The following is an 18,324-nucleotide window of genomic DNA, read 5'->3' as shown; positions in this document are numbered from 1 at the left end:
TTAAAGTTATTTTCTTGGGATTAATCTAAAACAGAGGAAGCAAGGCCATTGTAGGTGCTCAAAAATGTGTTAGAAAAGGAAGCATATAGCTGACGTTTGAGATACTGCCTATATAGTATTGCAGTTGGGAGAAAAAGTGTAAGAATGATATCGTAGGGCTACTATTAGAGAAAAAGTGTTAAGTTGCATTGTGATGGAAGATACAAAAAAATTAGACCAGAGGCAGGTTCTGGAATGTGAAAAGTTGCAAATGCTTCAAATCTTTGATAGACTAATATGAAAGCTCACCAGACTGGTTATTTCATTCACAGTTGAAAAGGCAAGGTTATAGGTGGAAAACTGCCACAGGCGAGGGAGATCCTAAATCTTCAAGAATGTATTTTTGGTGTAGGTGACACTGCATGCTATTGATGACTGTTACTAATTATATGTGTATGTTGTGCATATACTTGTGCATAAAGTAGAAGAGTATTTATGAAGAGTATTTATATTTTTTTAAACTAATGCATCCATAATTATGTTGTATTAGATTATCCAATATACACTATTGTAGAATACTGTGGAATATACAGCACTGTAGAATTAATAGCTAATCTTTATTTTTCTCCTTCCCATAGTTCCTCAGTACTTCAGTTGTTAGCTTGTAAGCTGTTACTACAATTGTATAACTTCAAAAAATGTAGTGGGAGCATTCAAGGTTCTTTTTTGCTCTTGTGGATGTATCTAACTGATGTAATAACTTTCTCAGAATAAAACCTCCACCCTTTTTGTGATTACATTAGCTTCTGAATTATTATGGAAGAGAGCATATGTAGGCTCAGCCTCAATTTTTTTCCCCCTCCCTCCTCAAGTCTGATGTTTCTTAAGTAAATCTTACCTGCTAAATGAGGATGAGTTCTTTGAACTTTTGGTAACTAAACAACAGATAAATGACAGTCCTCTTGTCTTGCAGTCTACAGTGTGCTTGAAATAGTATCTGCTAATAACTTTTCCACTGTGATGCTCTTATATTTCTTTCTTTCTTCTTGTTTCTGTATTGCATGAGGACTGTACAATTACATAGCCTTAGTATAGTTTAAAATGTTTTCATAAGTTAGGCAGTGTGTTTTAAAATGCCTCTGAGCAATCTGTCATTTAAAGCCTTTGAAACTGAATGATTAGTTGAATGCTAGTCCATCAGCTTTATGAAAGTCTTTGGATTCCTGTCCAGTCTAGATAAAGTTACTCAGCTCTGTACAGATGTGCAGAGTATTCCCTCCCAGATACAACTTCAAATTCAAGATTCTATGTGCTGATATTTTTTGGAAAGTCTAATTAGAAAAAATTCTGGTATATTGCAAAGAGCCTGACATAGGGTAATGCAAAGAAGTTAACTATCTATGTACTGGTAATGGTTAATTTGTTTTAATTACAGATGTCTGAAGGACCACAGTAAAATAGAATTAATACTTAAGAAAGAAAAGACAAGCTATATGAGAAGTAATGTTTAATTGCCATTTAATATAGGGTGTATTTACGCTTTGCTGTATCTTTTTACAGGCTTTGTGGATATGTTCAGTGCTTTACGCTCATCTTGTTTGTACAGACAGCATCCTAATCCCCTCCAAAATTTATGTTCGGATGTTCGGTGTTGGCCAGGTATGAAACCATAAACTACATTGTTTTTAATCTCTATAGTATCTTTTTATTCTGGGAAAGTATTTTTACTTTTGCCCTAGATATATCACTCAGGAAATACTGGTAAACTTCCAGGAGGAACTTTATGTTGATACTAACACTTACTGCATTTGAGTAGCATCTTTCCAGAATTAAGTTAGTAAACATGGTGTAACTATAGAAACTTGTTCAGACATGTCTGTTATGGTTTGAGAGACTCATAACAACTTACTGTTGTTTAAACAGTCATTCTATCACCCGATGACCCCTCCCCACCCAGGAAAGGGAATCGGGAAAAACAAGGAAACCCTGGAGCTGAAGTATAAACAGATTTAATAGAATAAGATTAGATAATTAACATTAACAGCACTAAAGAACCAATATTGATCCTGATACCAATACAGAATATGCAAAGATTATACTCGGCCAATTATATCAGTAGGAAGCTGTGCACTCCCAGCAGTGGACAGCAAATGTCAGACACTGCGAGCACTAGAGCTTTAGGAGGAAGGAAAGACCGCAGGAGTCTGGCACCAGGGCACGAAGTTCTCAGGATGCCAGCCATCAAGGGAGAGAGAGCACTTTGCAGCAAACTTTCTAATTTATAGTGAATGTGATGTTGATGGTATGAAATAACCCTGTTGGCCAGCTTGGGTCAAGTGCCTGGGTCTCGCTCCTCCTCATCCCTGCACCTGGCAAGCTTGAAAACACTGAGATGTTGAAACCCACACACCAAAAGTGCAGTCTTCCCAAGTATTAGAAGAAAAAGTAGTCCTGTGTTGCTCAAACCACCAGGACAATGTCAGTATTTGTGGATTGTATTCTTAAAGATGATAGATGAGCTGACTGCTTTTGAATCAATAAATATGTTGAATCTGGTATTCATCCAGATGAACTTTCTAAGGTGTTTGGTCACTGGTTTAAACTACTGTTGGATGTATGATGGCTACTGACAGGGCTGCATTAGCAAGAACATAATCAGGAGCTTAGGCAGTTCAGGTATTGTCCTCTATTCAGTTCTTCTGAGGCTACATAGGGATACTGTGTCTGGTTTTGTGTCCCAGTGTCCCATGGTTGAGAGAGAGATGCTGACAAAATGGAGATAGTCCAGTGATGTGCCACAAGGAAGGGTGCAGATTTTCAAGCATTTAATGTAGGGGAGAAGCTGAAAGATCTGAGGTTTTAAAGACAGCAGAAGAGAGAGAAGGCAAGGAGTCATCTAATTGCTATGGGAGTCATACTAGTTACCCTTCCCTAGTATGCCTCATAGAAGAGAAAAAAACTAACAAGTAAAAGCAAAGGAAATGCCCGTTGGAAAGTTTTCACAATGAGAATGACTAAGTTCTGAAACAGATTGTCTGGGGAGGTTGTGTTATCTTAATCATAGAATGTTGGGGTTGGAAGGGATGTTAAAGATCATCTACTTCCAACCCTCTGCCATGGGCGGGGACACCTCTTTAGACCAGGTTGCTCAAAGTCCCATCCAGCCTGGCCTTGAACACTTTCAGGGATGGGGCATCCACAACTTGGCGATTATTTTAAAACATAGTAGTGAAAGAAGATCAATATTCTTGATTTTTGTCATTTATGTGATAAAATCTCTATCACGAGGTTTCTGATGTGATTGAAGATGACATATAGTGCTATAAGCTCACTGTGTTTAAAGGGTCTCATTTCTTCTGTTGATTTCTAAGTTAACAGCACACCTAAGCCATTCCAGATCTCTTCAAGGCACCTTATCAGCTGAGCTTTTAGACAAAGCTTATTTTAGAGCAGGAGCCTTCATTCGCATCCTTCTAGATTAGCTTCTCAATGTTTCCATGTTTATCAACCTGCCTGGATTTACTTTGGCTGTATGTCTCTCTGTTCCCTGAGAGAGTGATGGGGTCGGCCAATTATCTATAATTCACAACATGAACTCCTGATTATTTTAACAAAAAGTTTTATGGGAAAAATACATTGCAAAACAGTAAGCAGTGTGCTTGCAAGTTTAGATTGCAAACATGGTTCATGATCACCTAACTATCCATTTGCAGTACTAAAATTTATTGGTTTGTTTATCCAGTTTATTATTCGATCCAGAAGTGTCTTTCATATAGTTTTCTGGTTTTTACTTTTTTGGTTAGGCATCTTAAACACATTGCTCTTTGCAATTCTCTTCACTTTCTACTGCAGATATTTTGGGAAGATTACAATCACAGTAGTCTTTTTCATATAACGGTTTCTGAAATCTCTTAGGCCTTCTGTTTTTGTAGTGGTAGTAATGGATAGTTTTTAACTTTTTTATTATTCCTATTTTAAGTTTATATACAGTCACGGTCCTTCAAGACTTTGAGATCAAGAGCAAGACGTCTGCAGTCAACATCTGAACAATTCACAGAAACAAAAAATTCACTTTCCTCACTTTTGAAGGTAAATACGATTAGCATTATGAAGTTGTTTTGGGCTTATTCAGACCATCTCTTTCTCTTGAATGAATCATAACAATTTATCAAGGGTGTGTTGTTTCACCAGTGTAAAAAAAAAAAATAATCTTAATTCAAAACTTGAGCTAATGACAACATAGTTTTTACTAATACACATATTTGCTTCATATATCATCAATATAAATATTATTTGAATTTTTTAGGATAGTAGTTTCAGAGTTTTAAACTCTAGAAATAAAATTCTTCATATTCCGTTTTCGTGGCTTTGTTAAAAATAGCTTGGACTCAAATGAAGTATTTGTTTTAAACAGAAATACAGCTAGTTTAACATACAAAAATGTAATTTTTAAGCAGTTCAGCATGTGATTGATGCTTTAAGAATGGACTTACTTGTGGCTAGTATATTTTTTAAATACAAAAATTTCAAATTCGGTGTTTTTGTGGGCTACAAACTCACTTGTATACTTTTAATTCAGCAGATAACTATCTAGGTTTGGGGTAGCCAAGCACTTAACAAAATCAAGTTAACCTAGGTATTCTTTGCTTCTAATTGGTAGTACAGAAGTCAGGCTAATTAAAGCATTTGATCTTATTGTGTGTGTAAATTAGCCTTGAACTCTTTGGAGTGGGTATACCGCGGATGAAGATAAATCAGAGCTAGCTCTGTGCAGTGATGCTCTTAAATTTGGGCATGTAAGATGCATTTGATCAAGCTCTATCAAAACTATACTTACGAAGATACTTCACATTTGGAATAATTTAAGTTGATAATAATAATAATAATTTAAGTTGATTTCATAAAGCAAAAAGCTTAAGCTTATAACTCCCACTGAATCCAGTGTACAAAGCTAGTTGTGTACGAATCTGCCTTAGGCTGTATTTTCTGTTTGGAACCAGGGTCCAGGAGGGCTCTGAACCTGACCTGTTGGGTAAAAATTAGGGTGGCCCTGCTTGGAGCCATTGTGATTCCACACTGAAGCTACTGCCCTGTGTCGTTTAACTAACCCCATAGCACCTGAATTATACACTTTTTAAATTTTTTTTCTTCCCTCACCTGTGCTAGCCAGGTAGGAAGTTAACTATGTATCAAAACTTAGTGTATACTAATGCTGCTGTGGAAAATATTTTAGGGTTTTATCCTGAGAAAGCGAAGAATTGATGTTGAAAACTTAGATACACTAATGAAAACAAAAAACATCCCAGAAGCACACCAGGATGCTTTTAAAACTGGTTTTGCAGAAGGCTTTTTGAAAGCACAGGTTTTCCTGCAAAAAACACTTGGTAAGTTGTTTTAGTTCATGTGTCTTGTCTTTGCATTCAGAAAGTCATTTATTTCAGCCCATTTAAAAACTTTCTTTGTTTTCTTTTACAGATTCCTTAAGAAGATCACGTTTGCTTTCATTCTTTCTCTTTGTTCTTTGTTTTTATCTTGCTATATATTCGTCATTTTTACCTGGGAAAGGCTCCTTTTCTGATGCTGGTTAGTTAATTTTTTTCCCCCCACTGTTACTCTTGCATTGTTTCTTCCTGCAAGTTTAGCACAAATTAAGCATTTGACATTGACTCTTTTAGGATAACGTTTCAATGTACTAAAGAAAGAGAAGAGTTAGTTACTGCTTTTGGCTACCACCTTCCAGACAATAGTGTGACAAAATGTTTACAGAGACATAAAAATTGTGTGTTAATATAATTAATACTTCTGGTTAAAAAATTACACGGAACCAAGCAGAGCGGTAGTCAGACTGTTTACCAGTTATGTATTTGTCTTTGAATTTAAATGATGCATTTTCTAGGTCAGCAGTAGGCAAAATGGTTTGATTTTTTGTTTGTAACACAGCCTAGTTTATAGCAACTAGGTACTTGCATGGCCAAATTGCCAGCTTGAGAAATCTGTTGGAAATGGCGGAATGATAAAAGGCTGAGCTAATGCAAATGGAAAATTTCGGTTTCATGCTAAGTTGTCACCTGGGTCTCAAGAAAGTTAGGACATGCAAAAACACTGAAGAACAACTTCTGGCTTTGTGTACCCGCTTTTGGATGCAGGGCTTTCTGGACTACAAATTACTAAAAAGCACTTACATCACTAAATAAACTGCAAATATTTTAAAGATTTTTTTTAAATAAATGAATCTTACTTCTTGCTGGGCACTTGTAAATGGAAACATGCCCTTTTAAAAGGGCAGGTGCAAAGTTAGCGGCTTGATGGTATGCATTCAAGTGCAAAGTTCGGTCTTGGAATTAAATTACTTCATATGTAAATTTGTTGTTCATCATTTGCTGTTTGCTATTAGTACGCTTTCGAACATCGAGTATCTTTGATGCAGCGGTTGATCCAATCCAGCTGAAAAATGTCACCTTTGAGCATGTAAAAGGGGTAAGTTCAAAAGTGAAGTGTGTGTGAGTTCTTGCTTAACTAATTATTGTGAGCCTGAAGAATGTCTTACTCTGTTCAAGAAATTTCTTTGTATGAACTGAAGCCTTATAGATATTGACCACTCCAAGATCAAGGAAGGTTTTAACCATGCTTGTTCTATTTTATATCTTTGTGGCATTGAATACCTTAAAAAAGATGCACTCTTGACTAGTTAAATCATATTTTTAAAGACTAGGATAGCAAAAGGCAGGTCATATGTACCATGTTAACCTATTTTTTGCAGAAGTTGACCAATACAGGAAGATGGTAATGCCATTTGAACATTTCTCTCTTAGTACCATCTCTTTTGGATAGCTGGTATTAGGACAGGAGATATGGAGATTCCCAGAAAGAAGTGGGCATGTCACTGCTGATGGGATAGCTTGATTTTTTTCTATTCAACTGTTCTTTAGCTGCCAGTGGCAAAATAAGGACCTCCTACTCTCCTTCCCCTTGGACAAATCAATGTAGAATTTTTGATTCTGTGTTTATCTTGTTGATCAGCTCTGGTCTGGTCTTGACCTGTTTGGTTATTCCTTCAGTATTATTAACTTCAGCGTTTACTGATTCCACTGAACAGTTCTAGGAAATAGGTTGAATTAAACTCATGGACACTGAGTATCCACACAGATTGTCCACTTACTGTTTATTTTTGATCACTACATAATTGGAGACTTAAAGTCTAATACAAAACCCACTTAGAAAAAAGATTCAAAAGTTTATAAATGTTTAGTTATATTCTGTGGCATCTTTTTAACGTGCAGGTTGAAGAAGCTAAACAGGAATTGCAAGAAGTTGTGGAATTCCTGAAAAATCCACATAAATTTACTGTACTAGGAGGCAAACTTCCAAAAGGTAACAATCATTGCTCAGCAGAAGTGAAAATCATATGTAGCCATGGCTGTCTTTGTAGCTTTGTTCTATGCTGAATGACTAACTTACAGCCTAGCTTCTGAGTATTTTTTCCTTTAGTTAGGGAACAAAAAAAAGTATATAACCAAAATGGGCCTCAGTACTACTGCTGTATTTAGTTTGTATTTGGGAAAAATAGTGAAATAAGGGTAGACACAGGTAGTGTATTTCCCTGTTTAAAATATTTGAGGCAGAAGTGAATCTTCAGAGAGAGTTGTGAAAGCTTCTGTATGAATGGATACCCTTAAATGAAGTACTTGGGGGTGGGGGAGTGGAGGTTAAGGCAGTTATGTTGTATGTTTCCTGTCTTACCTTCAGTTCCCAATATGTAAAAATCAGTCATTACTGCCTACCCCCATAGAGACTTTGAGATATCTGAGATACTCAGATGGATGGATGCCTGGATACATCTTACAAGTGGTAGAAGTTCAATAATAACATTAGGGGTCATAACATAAGACAGTGCAAAGCAGTGGACTGTAGATTCCAGGCAAAAAGCCTTTCAAAAGTTAAACCTGTGTTTATCATTGTGAGCAGCCTTCTTTACAGGGTTAAGAATGAATATTTCTTTTGAAGTCTCAAGCGAACCTTTTGGAGATGATGTACTGAACTACAAAAACTCTTGTACTTTATCACTGAACATAACGTAGTATAAAAAAATATGTACTGATAACATTATGCATAATTGGTGTTAGTGCCTTTTTGAGTAGAACTTTATGTAGCCCAGAGGTTTTTAGGTCTGTATTTTTTTCCCCTCCTTTAACTGTCTCTATAAGGATATATTTTTTTTTTAAAGTGAACAGCTTCCTGTTTATAAAAATTCTTAATTCTGTTGTACCTTTTCTCATCTTAGAAAGATATGTAACATAAGTTTAGACTTTATTGCAGCCTTTCAGTACTTAAAGGGGGGTTATAGGAAAGATGGGGACAGGCTTTTTAATAGGGCTTGTTGGCAATAGGACAAGGGGTAATGGTTTTAAACTAAAAGACAGTAGATTCAAACTAGATAGAAGGATGAAATTTTTTGTGAGGGTGGTGAAACACTGGAACAGGTTGCCCAGAGAGGTTGCAGATGCCCCATCCCTGGAGACATTCAAGGTCAGGTTGGACTGGGCTTTGAGCAACCTGATCTAGTTGAAGATGTCCCTGCTCATTGCAGGGGGGTGAACTGGGTGACCTTTAAAGGTCCCTTCCAACCTAAACTATTCTATGATTCTTTGATAATGCAAAAATGTCCAAAAAAAGAACCTGTATTGTGCAAATGAGTATGTTGGGATTAGACAAAACTTACTGTGTCTTCCTTAGTTATGAAACTAATATACAGTAGTCCTTTATCTTGAAAGGCAGGGGAGTTTATGTAACTGAACTCTTAAAAGGCCTTTATTTCTTTTGTACAGCTTTCAGCACCTTTAGGACTTGCTGACTACTTTAGACAGTTCAGAAACAAATGTTTTAATATAAAAAGATGATTAAGCTTGATCATAGTAGAAGGCCAAGTGAATCTGAAATTTGTAAACCTGATAAGTCTGTTTCTTGTTAGTGCTCTACACTGTTCAGAGTCAGTTATTTTGAGTGATTTAATTTAATTTATAAAAAACAAAGTTCCACTTTCAGAAACAGCTAGGAAAAATGTAAGTTTGAAGAAGCCACTGTTAGGGATTCAGCTGCTAAACTCAGCAGTACCTTTGTAGAATACTTCAGGCTTCTGTTTTTATTTGATAGTCTTACAAATCTTTGTTGTTGTTTCAGTATCGATCAGAGTGTATCTAGATCTGTCACGTGAAGCTTTCTCAGACTGCCAGTAATGAGCAGTATCTGAAATGGGATGTTAATGGCTTTTTGAAGCCAAGTGTAAATTATTTCTTCTAATGCATGGAAGAAACAGTACTTGTATAATAAGACTGTGTGGGTTTGGTGGTTTTGTTGTTGTTTGGTTTTTTGTTTCTCTTTTTAGGTATTCTGTTAGTTGGACCACCTGGTACTGGTAAAACTCTTCTCGCACGGGCTGTAGCTGGTGAAGCTGATGTTCCATTTTATTATGCATCTGGATCTGAGTTTGATGAGATGTTTGTTGGTGTAGGAGCTAGTCGCATCCGAAGCCTATTCAGTAAGTTAAATATTTGTGGTTTTGAAATCTTTTAACATGCGAGATTAAGTATTCAGTGTTGTTTACAAGGTTTGATTCGGTACTGTTCTTTTTACTGGAAAGTAGTAGTACGTGAGGCTAATAAATAAAAGTAATGGTTTAGGTAAATTTCAGAATTCTGGGAGTATCAATTAACTGCAGAATCTTGTTAGTTGTCAGACGAAACTGTAACAGAAATTATAACTGATGTTACAACAGTCCCAGAGAGAATAGAAATAATTTAATTAGAAACGTAATGTCCTATAAACTAAACAGAATACTGTCATATGTAAATTATTGTAAATTTGAATTAAATTGTAAACTTAAGATAAAAAATGGTGTTAGCCTTCTCAATTACTTCCCTTATATTTTTATATTTTCTTTTTTCTTTGAATTACAGCTTTACGGGATCACAGTGATCCTGTAAGCTGAAAAATCGCTAAGTGGAGATTTCCTTTCTCACTCCCATCACCAGGCCCAGACTAACTGGTATTATAATGCAACTTTTAAAATTAATGTTTAGATTGATAACTTCCACAGAAGAGGCTTTCTATTTTAAGTATGCAAAAAAATATTATCGGTGAAGAGGGAATCCACCTTGTCTTTTAAATGGAAGAATGATAGTGTCAGGCATATACAATGTAGCAAGTAGTTTGCATTTGTAGAAGAAATGTGACTTGCTTCATGTGGAAGGGATGCAAAATGTAACATGTCGTACCTTAAAATGTGCCTTTCTGTTGGCTACAGAGATGACTGTAGATGACTGACTTGTACATTACTATCAATGTTACAGATATGTCTAGCTGGGTGAGATGCGTTGCAACCTGGTATGCATGTAACAGTCAGTGGTGTTTTTAATACCTGCAAACTGGATGCTTAGGCCTTCACAAGCAGGTTCTATTAAAATAAGTGAGCAATTAGACCCATCACATTTCATATTATTTTTATTTAATAGATCAATGTTCTCTACCAAAGCCAATGAAATAAACTGTTGTAGGAAGCGGATACAAAATACAATGAATTTTGTAATCTGTTTTACTATTAATTTCTTGTAGCGTGATAAGAATAAGATGATGTGTAGATGAAGAACCTTGCTTCTTTTTTTATCGCTTCATTTCAAAAATATATTTCATTTTTTAGGCTAAAATCAAGACAATTCTGGTGATGTCTAATAGAACACTTTATAATCCAAGAATAATAGAAACAGTAGAATTCTGGATTACATGATACACTGTCTGTTCTTTTGTGTAGTTAAAATGTCTTTCTGCTATTTTTCTTTTGTCAGGGGAAGCAAAAGCAAATGCACCATGCGTTATATTTATTGATGAGTTGGACTCTGTTGGTGGGAAGAGAATTGAATCTCCAATGCATCCCTATTCAAGACAGACCATTAATCAACTTCTTGCTGAAATGGATGGGTAAATATATGGATTCTGAGGGCACAGAAGGTGCTTGACTGATGGGTATTTTGAATATTTGGGTGTATTCTCCTTCTTTGACAGCTCTGTTTTTCATAATTTTTTTGTAATGCTTGCAAGGATATAAAGTTAAGATGCTCTTATGACTACTTTCTGGTATTGCCAACAGTAGCATTAATGGCCTTACTGTAAAGAATGCAGAAGCTTCTGAGTTGTAGTAACACAATAGCTGCAATTATTTTAAATTTCTCAATTTTTTAGGCGGACTATATATCTAAAGGAAGAAGTTCAACTCTGAGATCAGGGCATGTTTTTAACCAGTTGCTGGGTTAAACATGGTCGGTTTTGGATCACATGTTGTGGTTTGACAGCATGTTTTTGGCTGGCCAGTTGAGGTCATGCAAAATAAGAGGTAGAAGTAGTTATTGACACCAAAAAAAGGTGTAAATTCTGTCTCCAAAAAGCTCCCCCAACATTTTCACCCTTTTTTTCCATACAGGTTTAAACCTAATGAAGGTGTTGTTATTATTGGTGCAACAAACTTCCCGGAAGCGTTAGATAAGTGAGTATAATGTATTGATCATTTCTACAGAGCATGTATTAAAAACCAAACAAAAAAACCCCCGCAACAACAACAAAGTTGCTTGTGATAATCTTGAAGTATTAAGTGTTATAGCTGGGGTTTTTCCTTCTTAAAAAGGACATTTATTGACCAGTTTTTGGCATTTAAATGGTTGTTGAGTTAAATATGGAGAAATAAGTAACATGCTTCTAAGCATCTAAAATTTCTGGAAGTTTTTCTGCTTAAGTTGACTAGCAGCATTCCTTGTTCACAATGCAAAATTTTCAAATGCAAAAAATCCCCTTTAAAACGAGTTGGTAATAAACATCTTTTATATGTCATTTTACAAACAGGTAAGAAAAATGTATTCTTTGCATCTGCACACCAGACATAGTCTATGTAGATGTCTTTAGAAATATCACAGGGATTTTTGTTCCTTATATACGTTAGTAACAGTTTACTGCAGCATTTTTTAAGTCAATGTATTAAATTGTCTTTTCCCTTAGTGCTTTAATACGTCCTGGTCGCTTTGATATGCAAGTTACTGTTCCAAAGCCTGACGTAAGAGGTCGTACAGAAATCCTGAAGTGGTACCTTAATAAAATAAAGTATGATCCATGTAAGTAAATACTTTACAGTAATATCTTTTTGTGTTACAGTTTCATATTGGATCAGCACACTCGTATATTAGCCCTTCATTCCATCAGCAATTGTGGCTTTACCCTGTGTCTCAGTAAAGAACACAAAAATTGTCTAGTATGTAGTGTTACGACGGTTTTCTGAGGGCAGTGTATCTTTCTAGTCCCCAGCAGTTTATAGTGTCTTGAGAATTAGGCTTTATTTCTTCTAAAGCTGAATATGTTTTGTTTAACACATTGTTTTTAATAGAACATGATTCTTGCTTATAATTTAATCATTTCTTGGTATTTTCTGCATGATACAAGCTTTTTCAGGAGCAGTATGGACCCTAATGACAAGTTTGTTTTTCTCCACAGCTGTTGATCCAGAAATAATTGCACGAGGCACAGTAGGATTTTCTGGAGCAGAGCTTGAGAATCTTGTAAATCAAGCTGCCTTAAAGGCAGCTGTTGATGGAAAAGATATGGTAACCATGAAAGAACTAGAATTCTCCAAGGACAAAATTCTAATGGGTAGGATTTTATGTAAAAGACATATATATGTTACAGTACACAGAGGTTTTCTTGATTAAGATTTCTTGATTTTCCGTGATTAAGACTTTTATAGGGAAGAGAAGTTTTTATGCTGTTGGTTTTAGGTTTGGTTTGTTTGTTGTTTTTTTTTAAAACAAGTAAGTCCTCTGTCTCTGAACAGAACCTTTTGAGACCAGAGAGTCATATGTAAAATCTAGAATGGAATACATTCTTTAAAACTTGATGTGCTTTTTTAATCAGAAATGCCGCATGTTGGTTCTGAGCCCAGAGGAAGACACAGGCTTGATTTCTTACCCTTCCTGTAGTTATTCCTAAAGGAAAGGAGTGAATAAATGAACAGAAACCTGGGACTTCTGTTTAACTAACTTGTCACATGATAACACAAAACTTAAACATCTGAGATGTATACACTAAAAATCTGGTCTGCTCATACTTGAGAGAAGTGGAATTTTCTCACATACTCAAGACTGCATTTTTAAATCTGTTCCTTTAAAAGCAACTTTTCTGTAGAGTATATTGAGGTCCATTGTAGACATTCAAATCCTACTCGTAAACATTTTGCACTGTTTGAGTATATGTAATGTGTGGATTGTGGTAGTTAGCTGTACAAAAAAGTTTATTTAATGTTCTTCCGTTTAAGGACCTGAACGTAGAAGTGTAGAAATTGATGAGAAAAACAAAACCATCACCGCTTACCATGAATCTGGACATGCTATCATTGCATATTATACTAAGGATGCAATGCCAATCAACAAGGCTACAATCATGACACGAGGAACAACACTTGGACATGTGAGTATTTACAGAATTTTATGTTGGTTTAGTGTTGTTGAGGAATTTGCCAACAATGCCATTTGTTGTAATTATATTAATGCATATTGTAATATGTTAAAATACTCAGTTATGGGCGATCTCTTGGAGAACTCACTGGTTGTCTTTTCTGTGTGATAGAAAGCTGTCTTCATTTTGAAATAAAACAGCATATGCTAGTATAATAGTTCACGTACGCAAGGAAAGAGATGTAAGTATGTTTGATTCTGCTGCAGTTAAAATAATACTCAACAGTGAAGCTCTAAATGTATGAAGGACTGGAAAGTAGACACATTGTTCAACTGTACTTTTAACCCAAGCATCCTTTATGAAGTTGTTCTTTGTCCTGTGTGTCTCTTTTTAAACCTAATTGGTTATCTACCTTGTTTCTAGCATAGATACCTGTAATTTTTTCTATTCTGCCTTTAGCTGCCAAGCATTTGAACAGAAAAATATTTCTATTATGTCTGTTTCTGTTGAACTTTATCCAAGTTAATGTGGATATAAACAAGAATATTTTTTTGATTATTTCAGTTTTTCTTCTGTTTGTTGTTACCTGACCTCTGTTCTGTATCTTACAGGTATCGTTGCTCCCAGAAAATGACAGATGGAGTGAAACTAGATCCCAGTTGCTTGCACAGATGGATGTCTGCATGGGAGGAAGAGTAGCAGAAGAGCTCATATTTGGAAGTGATCACATCACAACAGGTCAGCTGACCAGTACTTAAAAGAATTTTTGATTGGAGCTTGTGGACTGGCATGTTTAACTTGGTTTCAATAACTAATTTAAATCTGTTTGCTATCTAGGTGCTTCCAGTGATTTTGACAATGCTACTAAAATTGCAAAACTGATGGTGACTAGATTTGGAATGAGTGAGAAGGTAGTATCATCAGTCCTTAAATATTTATGTGGTACAAAGAAATGTTGTGTAACTAAATGCCTATTTGGCTGTCACTGATCATAGAGACTAAGTAGTTCTGGCAAAAAAGAAAGTAAGCCTTATGACTGGCCCTACTATAGAGAAATCAATTAAAAAACCTGTATATTTGACAGTTTAAAAACTAACTTGGAAGATCTTCACCTCAAAATTACCTTGAAAGTTACTAATGTCTGCAGAAAATGTTTATAATAAAACCAAACATTTTGGAATTGAGGATTATCTTGGAGTTGGGGAGGGCAACAATATTGAGTTTTATAGACTTCTAAGGAAACTTCTATAATCATCTTTATTACCCATCAAGTGTTAGTAGTCTAAGGATTTTGGGTTTTTTTAAATAAGAAAATGTTTAATCAGGATCTGTACTGTGACCTGTTGAAAGAGAACTCTGCAGTGACTACATAGCTGATGAATAGGCTTCTTGTTTTGCTTCTGTTGTAAGCACTTCAGCAAACATTTGGTTAATGTTTTTATTTGTTTGCAAGTAGAAGCAACAGGTGATGAAGCTGTTACTGTGTTTTATGTGTATTACTGCGTTTTATGTGTATTACTGCAACAGTGGCAAGATAAAGATATTTTTTTGTTGTTGTTTAGCTTGGTGTTATGACCTATACTGATACAGGGAAAGTTAGCCCTGAAACTCAGTCTGCAATTGAACAGGAAGTAAGAACACTTCTACGGGTAAGATTCTCTCCCCCTCCGCTCTGATACATTTATTTTGAGATTAGTTAAGCATCAGCTTACTTGATTATTCAGTTTGGTAATATATACTGGTGAAAATACACAGGTGGATGGAAGTATTCCCAACTATTTAATGTAGCTGCAACTTTGAATCTCTGCATAACAAAACTTTTTGGTGATTGTGATGTGCAAGTAGTGAGAAACAAGTTGGTGGTGTTAGGTTCCTTAATATAGTCTTTAACACTTCCTTTTACATTTGGTCAGGATTTGTTATTTTGCCTATTCAATTCATAGGAAAAAAAGTATGGCTATATATTGTTTTAGAACAGATGTGAATGTTTTGTGTTACTCCCACATTTCATAACTTGCAGCTAAATCATTTTGTATAGAATCATAGGAATGGCCTTATCAGAGAGTTGCCTTTTCGGTATCCTGTTCCTCACAGTGATCAGTATCAGATGCTTAAGGAAATTTGTAACATTCGATAATCACAGAACTTCCAGATCACTGTTCTGGTAATCTGAATTGGTTTGGTACAGGCAGGAAAATTATTCATATCACAAATATAACTTTCAACAGTTAATGCTTTTGCTGTAGCTGGTTTTGAACTGACTTGTACTGGTCACGTAAGAACTATCTGTGTAGAACTAGAAGTTGAAGCTGGTAATGCCAGCAATGTGCATCTACTTGCAGCAACTGGTGACCTGTTGGGTAGCTTTCAGTGTTCTAAAAGTATGTAATACTTTGAGAGTTCAATAAGCTTTTAAAAACTTTAGTCTTTGAGGAACATTCCTTGAATGCTTATAATGTAAAATCAAATATAATTAATTTAATCGGTAACTTTTTAAATCTAGTAAGTCTTTTCTAAGTCATACGTAAAAATACTAAGGTTTGTCTCAGGATTTAATTTATAGTCCTACTTCTGCAAAGCACAAAGGTGGCATCAAGTTTGGGGTTTTGTTTTTTTCATTAATTATGCCAGCTAGATTTTAAATCTTCACGAGAAAGGAGCTGTGCTAGCTATGAAATGTAAGGCACAACTTTAAATGTTTGTTTCAAACTGCATTTATCTGGAAACAATTTTTAAAGTAGAATCTTGCTGTTGTTTTGCTCTAAAGTCTTAAAATCTCCTTCCACCTTTTTTTAATATTAGGACTCATATGAGCGAGCAAAGAACATCCTGAAGACTCATGCAAAAGAACACAAGAATTTAGCAGAAGCTCTATTGAAATACGAGACTTTGGATGCCAAAGAAATCCAAATTGTTTTAGAGGGAAAAAAACTAGAAGTAAGATGATAACTTCTGGGATACAGTAACTGATAATTTGAGGAATGTACATCTAGCAATGCAGTAGTCTTATGCAGCATAGCCTTCTTTTCCCTTCATGATGTGTGTATGGCATTGGTGACACTTTAATATTATCCTTTCTCTTGTGAGCTTCTGTTACTCATCTATTTGTTGTGTCTCATCAAAATAAGACACACAAAATAAAGCAAGTTCCTCATCCTCTGCTCTCTGTACTCTTCCCACAAAAAGTTATTTAGAAGGATAAATCTCAGGGTTGAATTCAGCATTTTGGTTTAGTCAACTGTGTTGAAGCCGACCAGAAAAACATGCATACATGCTGGTGTGTTTTGGCATAGCTTCCCGGGTCATCCTGCTGCATGTGCGTTTGAAATGATACCCCACAACATGTGCGATGGAATGTTTTATGGATAGTGACAGATTGATTTGTAAAACAGTAGAGTGTCGTCTAACTCGCGCTCATACTCTGAGGCTAGAGATCACCCTTAAAGAAGACTTCTTATTTAGAAATGTAACAGAACATCTCTAAGAAGGAAGCAGCTACACAGTGCACCTCTATTAAAGGGACTTGTGGGAGCTCCATGTTAGAAAAAAAACATTAGTGATTGTGTTTTCAGTGCTCTTGGGATTAAAATACACACATGTATGGCTGGGAGAGAAACCTTAATGCAAAAACAACAGGCTAAACATGTCTTTGGACCATGTTTTGGGCAGAACCGTGGCAGGGATAAGAGAAATACCTGTGACCTTTGATGTGCTGCTGACAAGATTCTTAGATTTTTTTTATTATTACTGCAGTAGATGGATAATAGTGCTTTGACAGTGCTTTTACACTGCTGGAGATTCTACAGAATTAGTTTCTACTAATACTATGTACGGGCGTTTGATAGTCCAACTGATAATTTCTTCAAAGAGGACAATGTTGCTCACTAAAGAGTAGTTCAGAAATGTTTGAAGCATGTGTTGTTTCAAATAACATTCCCAGTTCTGTTCTACAGTAGAAGTAGGGAAATAAAACCTTTTCCTTCAGCCCTTAAAGAAACCTCTGGAAATTCTAAAATAATAAAATGTTTTTGAAAACAAAAGCAGTTTCCAATCAAATGGAAGTGATTGCTAGCAATTATATGTCAGTATTCTTCTGATCTCGTGGAACTGGTTTTTAGGAATAACTCCTCTTGATCATAATCTTTCTGCACAATTAATTGTAGAGTCTTGGGACTGTAAACTTCTGTTGCAGAGAGGGCCTTTATTGGCATATTAATGTTGAAGGTTACCATTCTTGGACATTAAAATAGTTGGGTTTGTGCCAATAAATGGGAATGGAAATTGGTTGCTACACTTAAAACTAGAAGTAACATAGTATTTTAGAATTTTCTGAGTGTAATGCTTGATTATAACCTAGTTTTTTAGTAAGAGTACATGCATTTTTTTTTCTTTCAAAACCAGGATAACTTTCTATTTGCCTATTTTTGTCAGCTTACTGTAGTGACATCCCAGTACAGTGTGGGAGAACTTCGAAATGTTACAAAACAGTATACCAAATGTCTAGGCTGACTAGTTACAGTTGTACATGTATTTTAGAAATATGCCAACAGAAATATACTGCATATTTGGCATCTGTTTTTGAAGTAATAAAGGTTAATTTTAATTATGCATATTGGTTTTCTTTTTATTCACTGTAAATTGTTATAAAATGTAATACCAAGTTCCCTACTATGTAAATTGAGGTGTATAAAACATTTAAACTTGTAAATAAATTTAAGAATGATGGCAAAATTGCACTCTCTAAGCAAATTTCTAGGGAATGTTCTCCCTAGAAATTCAGGTCTTTTTTCAAGAAGTTTCAGAAGTGGGACTTGGATAAGAACTTTTCCAGATAAATAATGTGAATCTGCATCTAGAAAG

The 18,324-nt window shown here is 35.4% G+C and overlaps 1 protein-coding gene across 1 annotated transcript in view; it reads left to right on the top strand.

Annotated features, from left to right (window-relative positions):
• The window catches only part of YME1L1 (YME1-like 1 ATPase), a 25,961-nt gene extending 9,337 nt beyond the window's left edge, over positions 1-16,624 (top strand). Inside the window, exons 5-20 of the mRNA XM_009890578.1 lie at positions 1,540-1,638; positions 3,959-4,068; positions 5,213-5,363; positions 5,455-5,562; positions 6,374-6,456; positions 7,260-7,350; positions 9,362-9,514; positions 10,818-10,950; positions 11,450-11,512; positions 12,019-12,131; positions 12,508-12,663; positions 13,325-13,476; positions 14,076-14,202; positions 14,302-14,375; positions 15,027-15,113; positions 16,267-16,624. Coding sequence (XP_009888880.1) covers positions 1,540-1,638; positions 3,959-4,068; positions 5,213-5,363; positions 5,455-5,562; positions 6,374-6,456; positions 7,260-7,350; positions 9,362-9,514; positions 10,818-10,950; positions 11,450-11,512; positions 12,019-12,131; positions 12,508-12,663; positions 13,325-13,476; positions 14,076-14,202; positions 14,302-14,375; positions 15,027-15,113; positions 16,267-16,410 — 1,844 coding nt within the window. The 3' untranslated portion in view covers positions 16,411-16,624. The remainder of the gene's footprint in view (positions 1-1,539; positions 1,639-3,958; positions 4,069-5,212; positions 5,364-5,454; positions 5,563-6,373; positions 6,457-7,259; positions 7,351-9,361; positions 9,515-10,817; positions 10,951-11,449; positions 11,513-12,018; positions 12,132-12,507; positions 12,664-13,324; positions 13,477-14,075; positions 14,203-14,301; positions 14,376-15,026; positions 15,114-16,266) is intronic.
• Positions 16,625-18,324: the final 1,700 nt, after the last annotated feature.

This window comes from Charadrius vociferus, unplaced genomic scaffold (genome assembly GCF_000708025.1).
Source record: "Charadrius vociferus isolate BGI_N301 unplaced genomic scaffold, ASM70802v2 scaffold1418, whole genome shotgun sequence".
NCBI lineage: Eukaryota > Metazoa > Chordata > Aves > Charadriiformes > Charadriidae > Charadrius > Charadrius vociferus.
The sequence above is the reverse complement of the archived record's forward strand: the minus strand, read 5'-3'. Positions and strand labels throughout refer to the sequence as shown.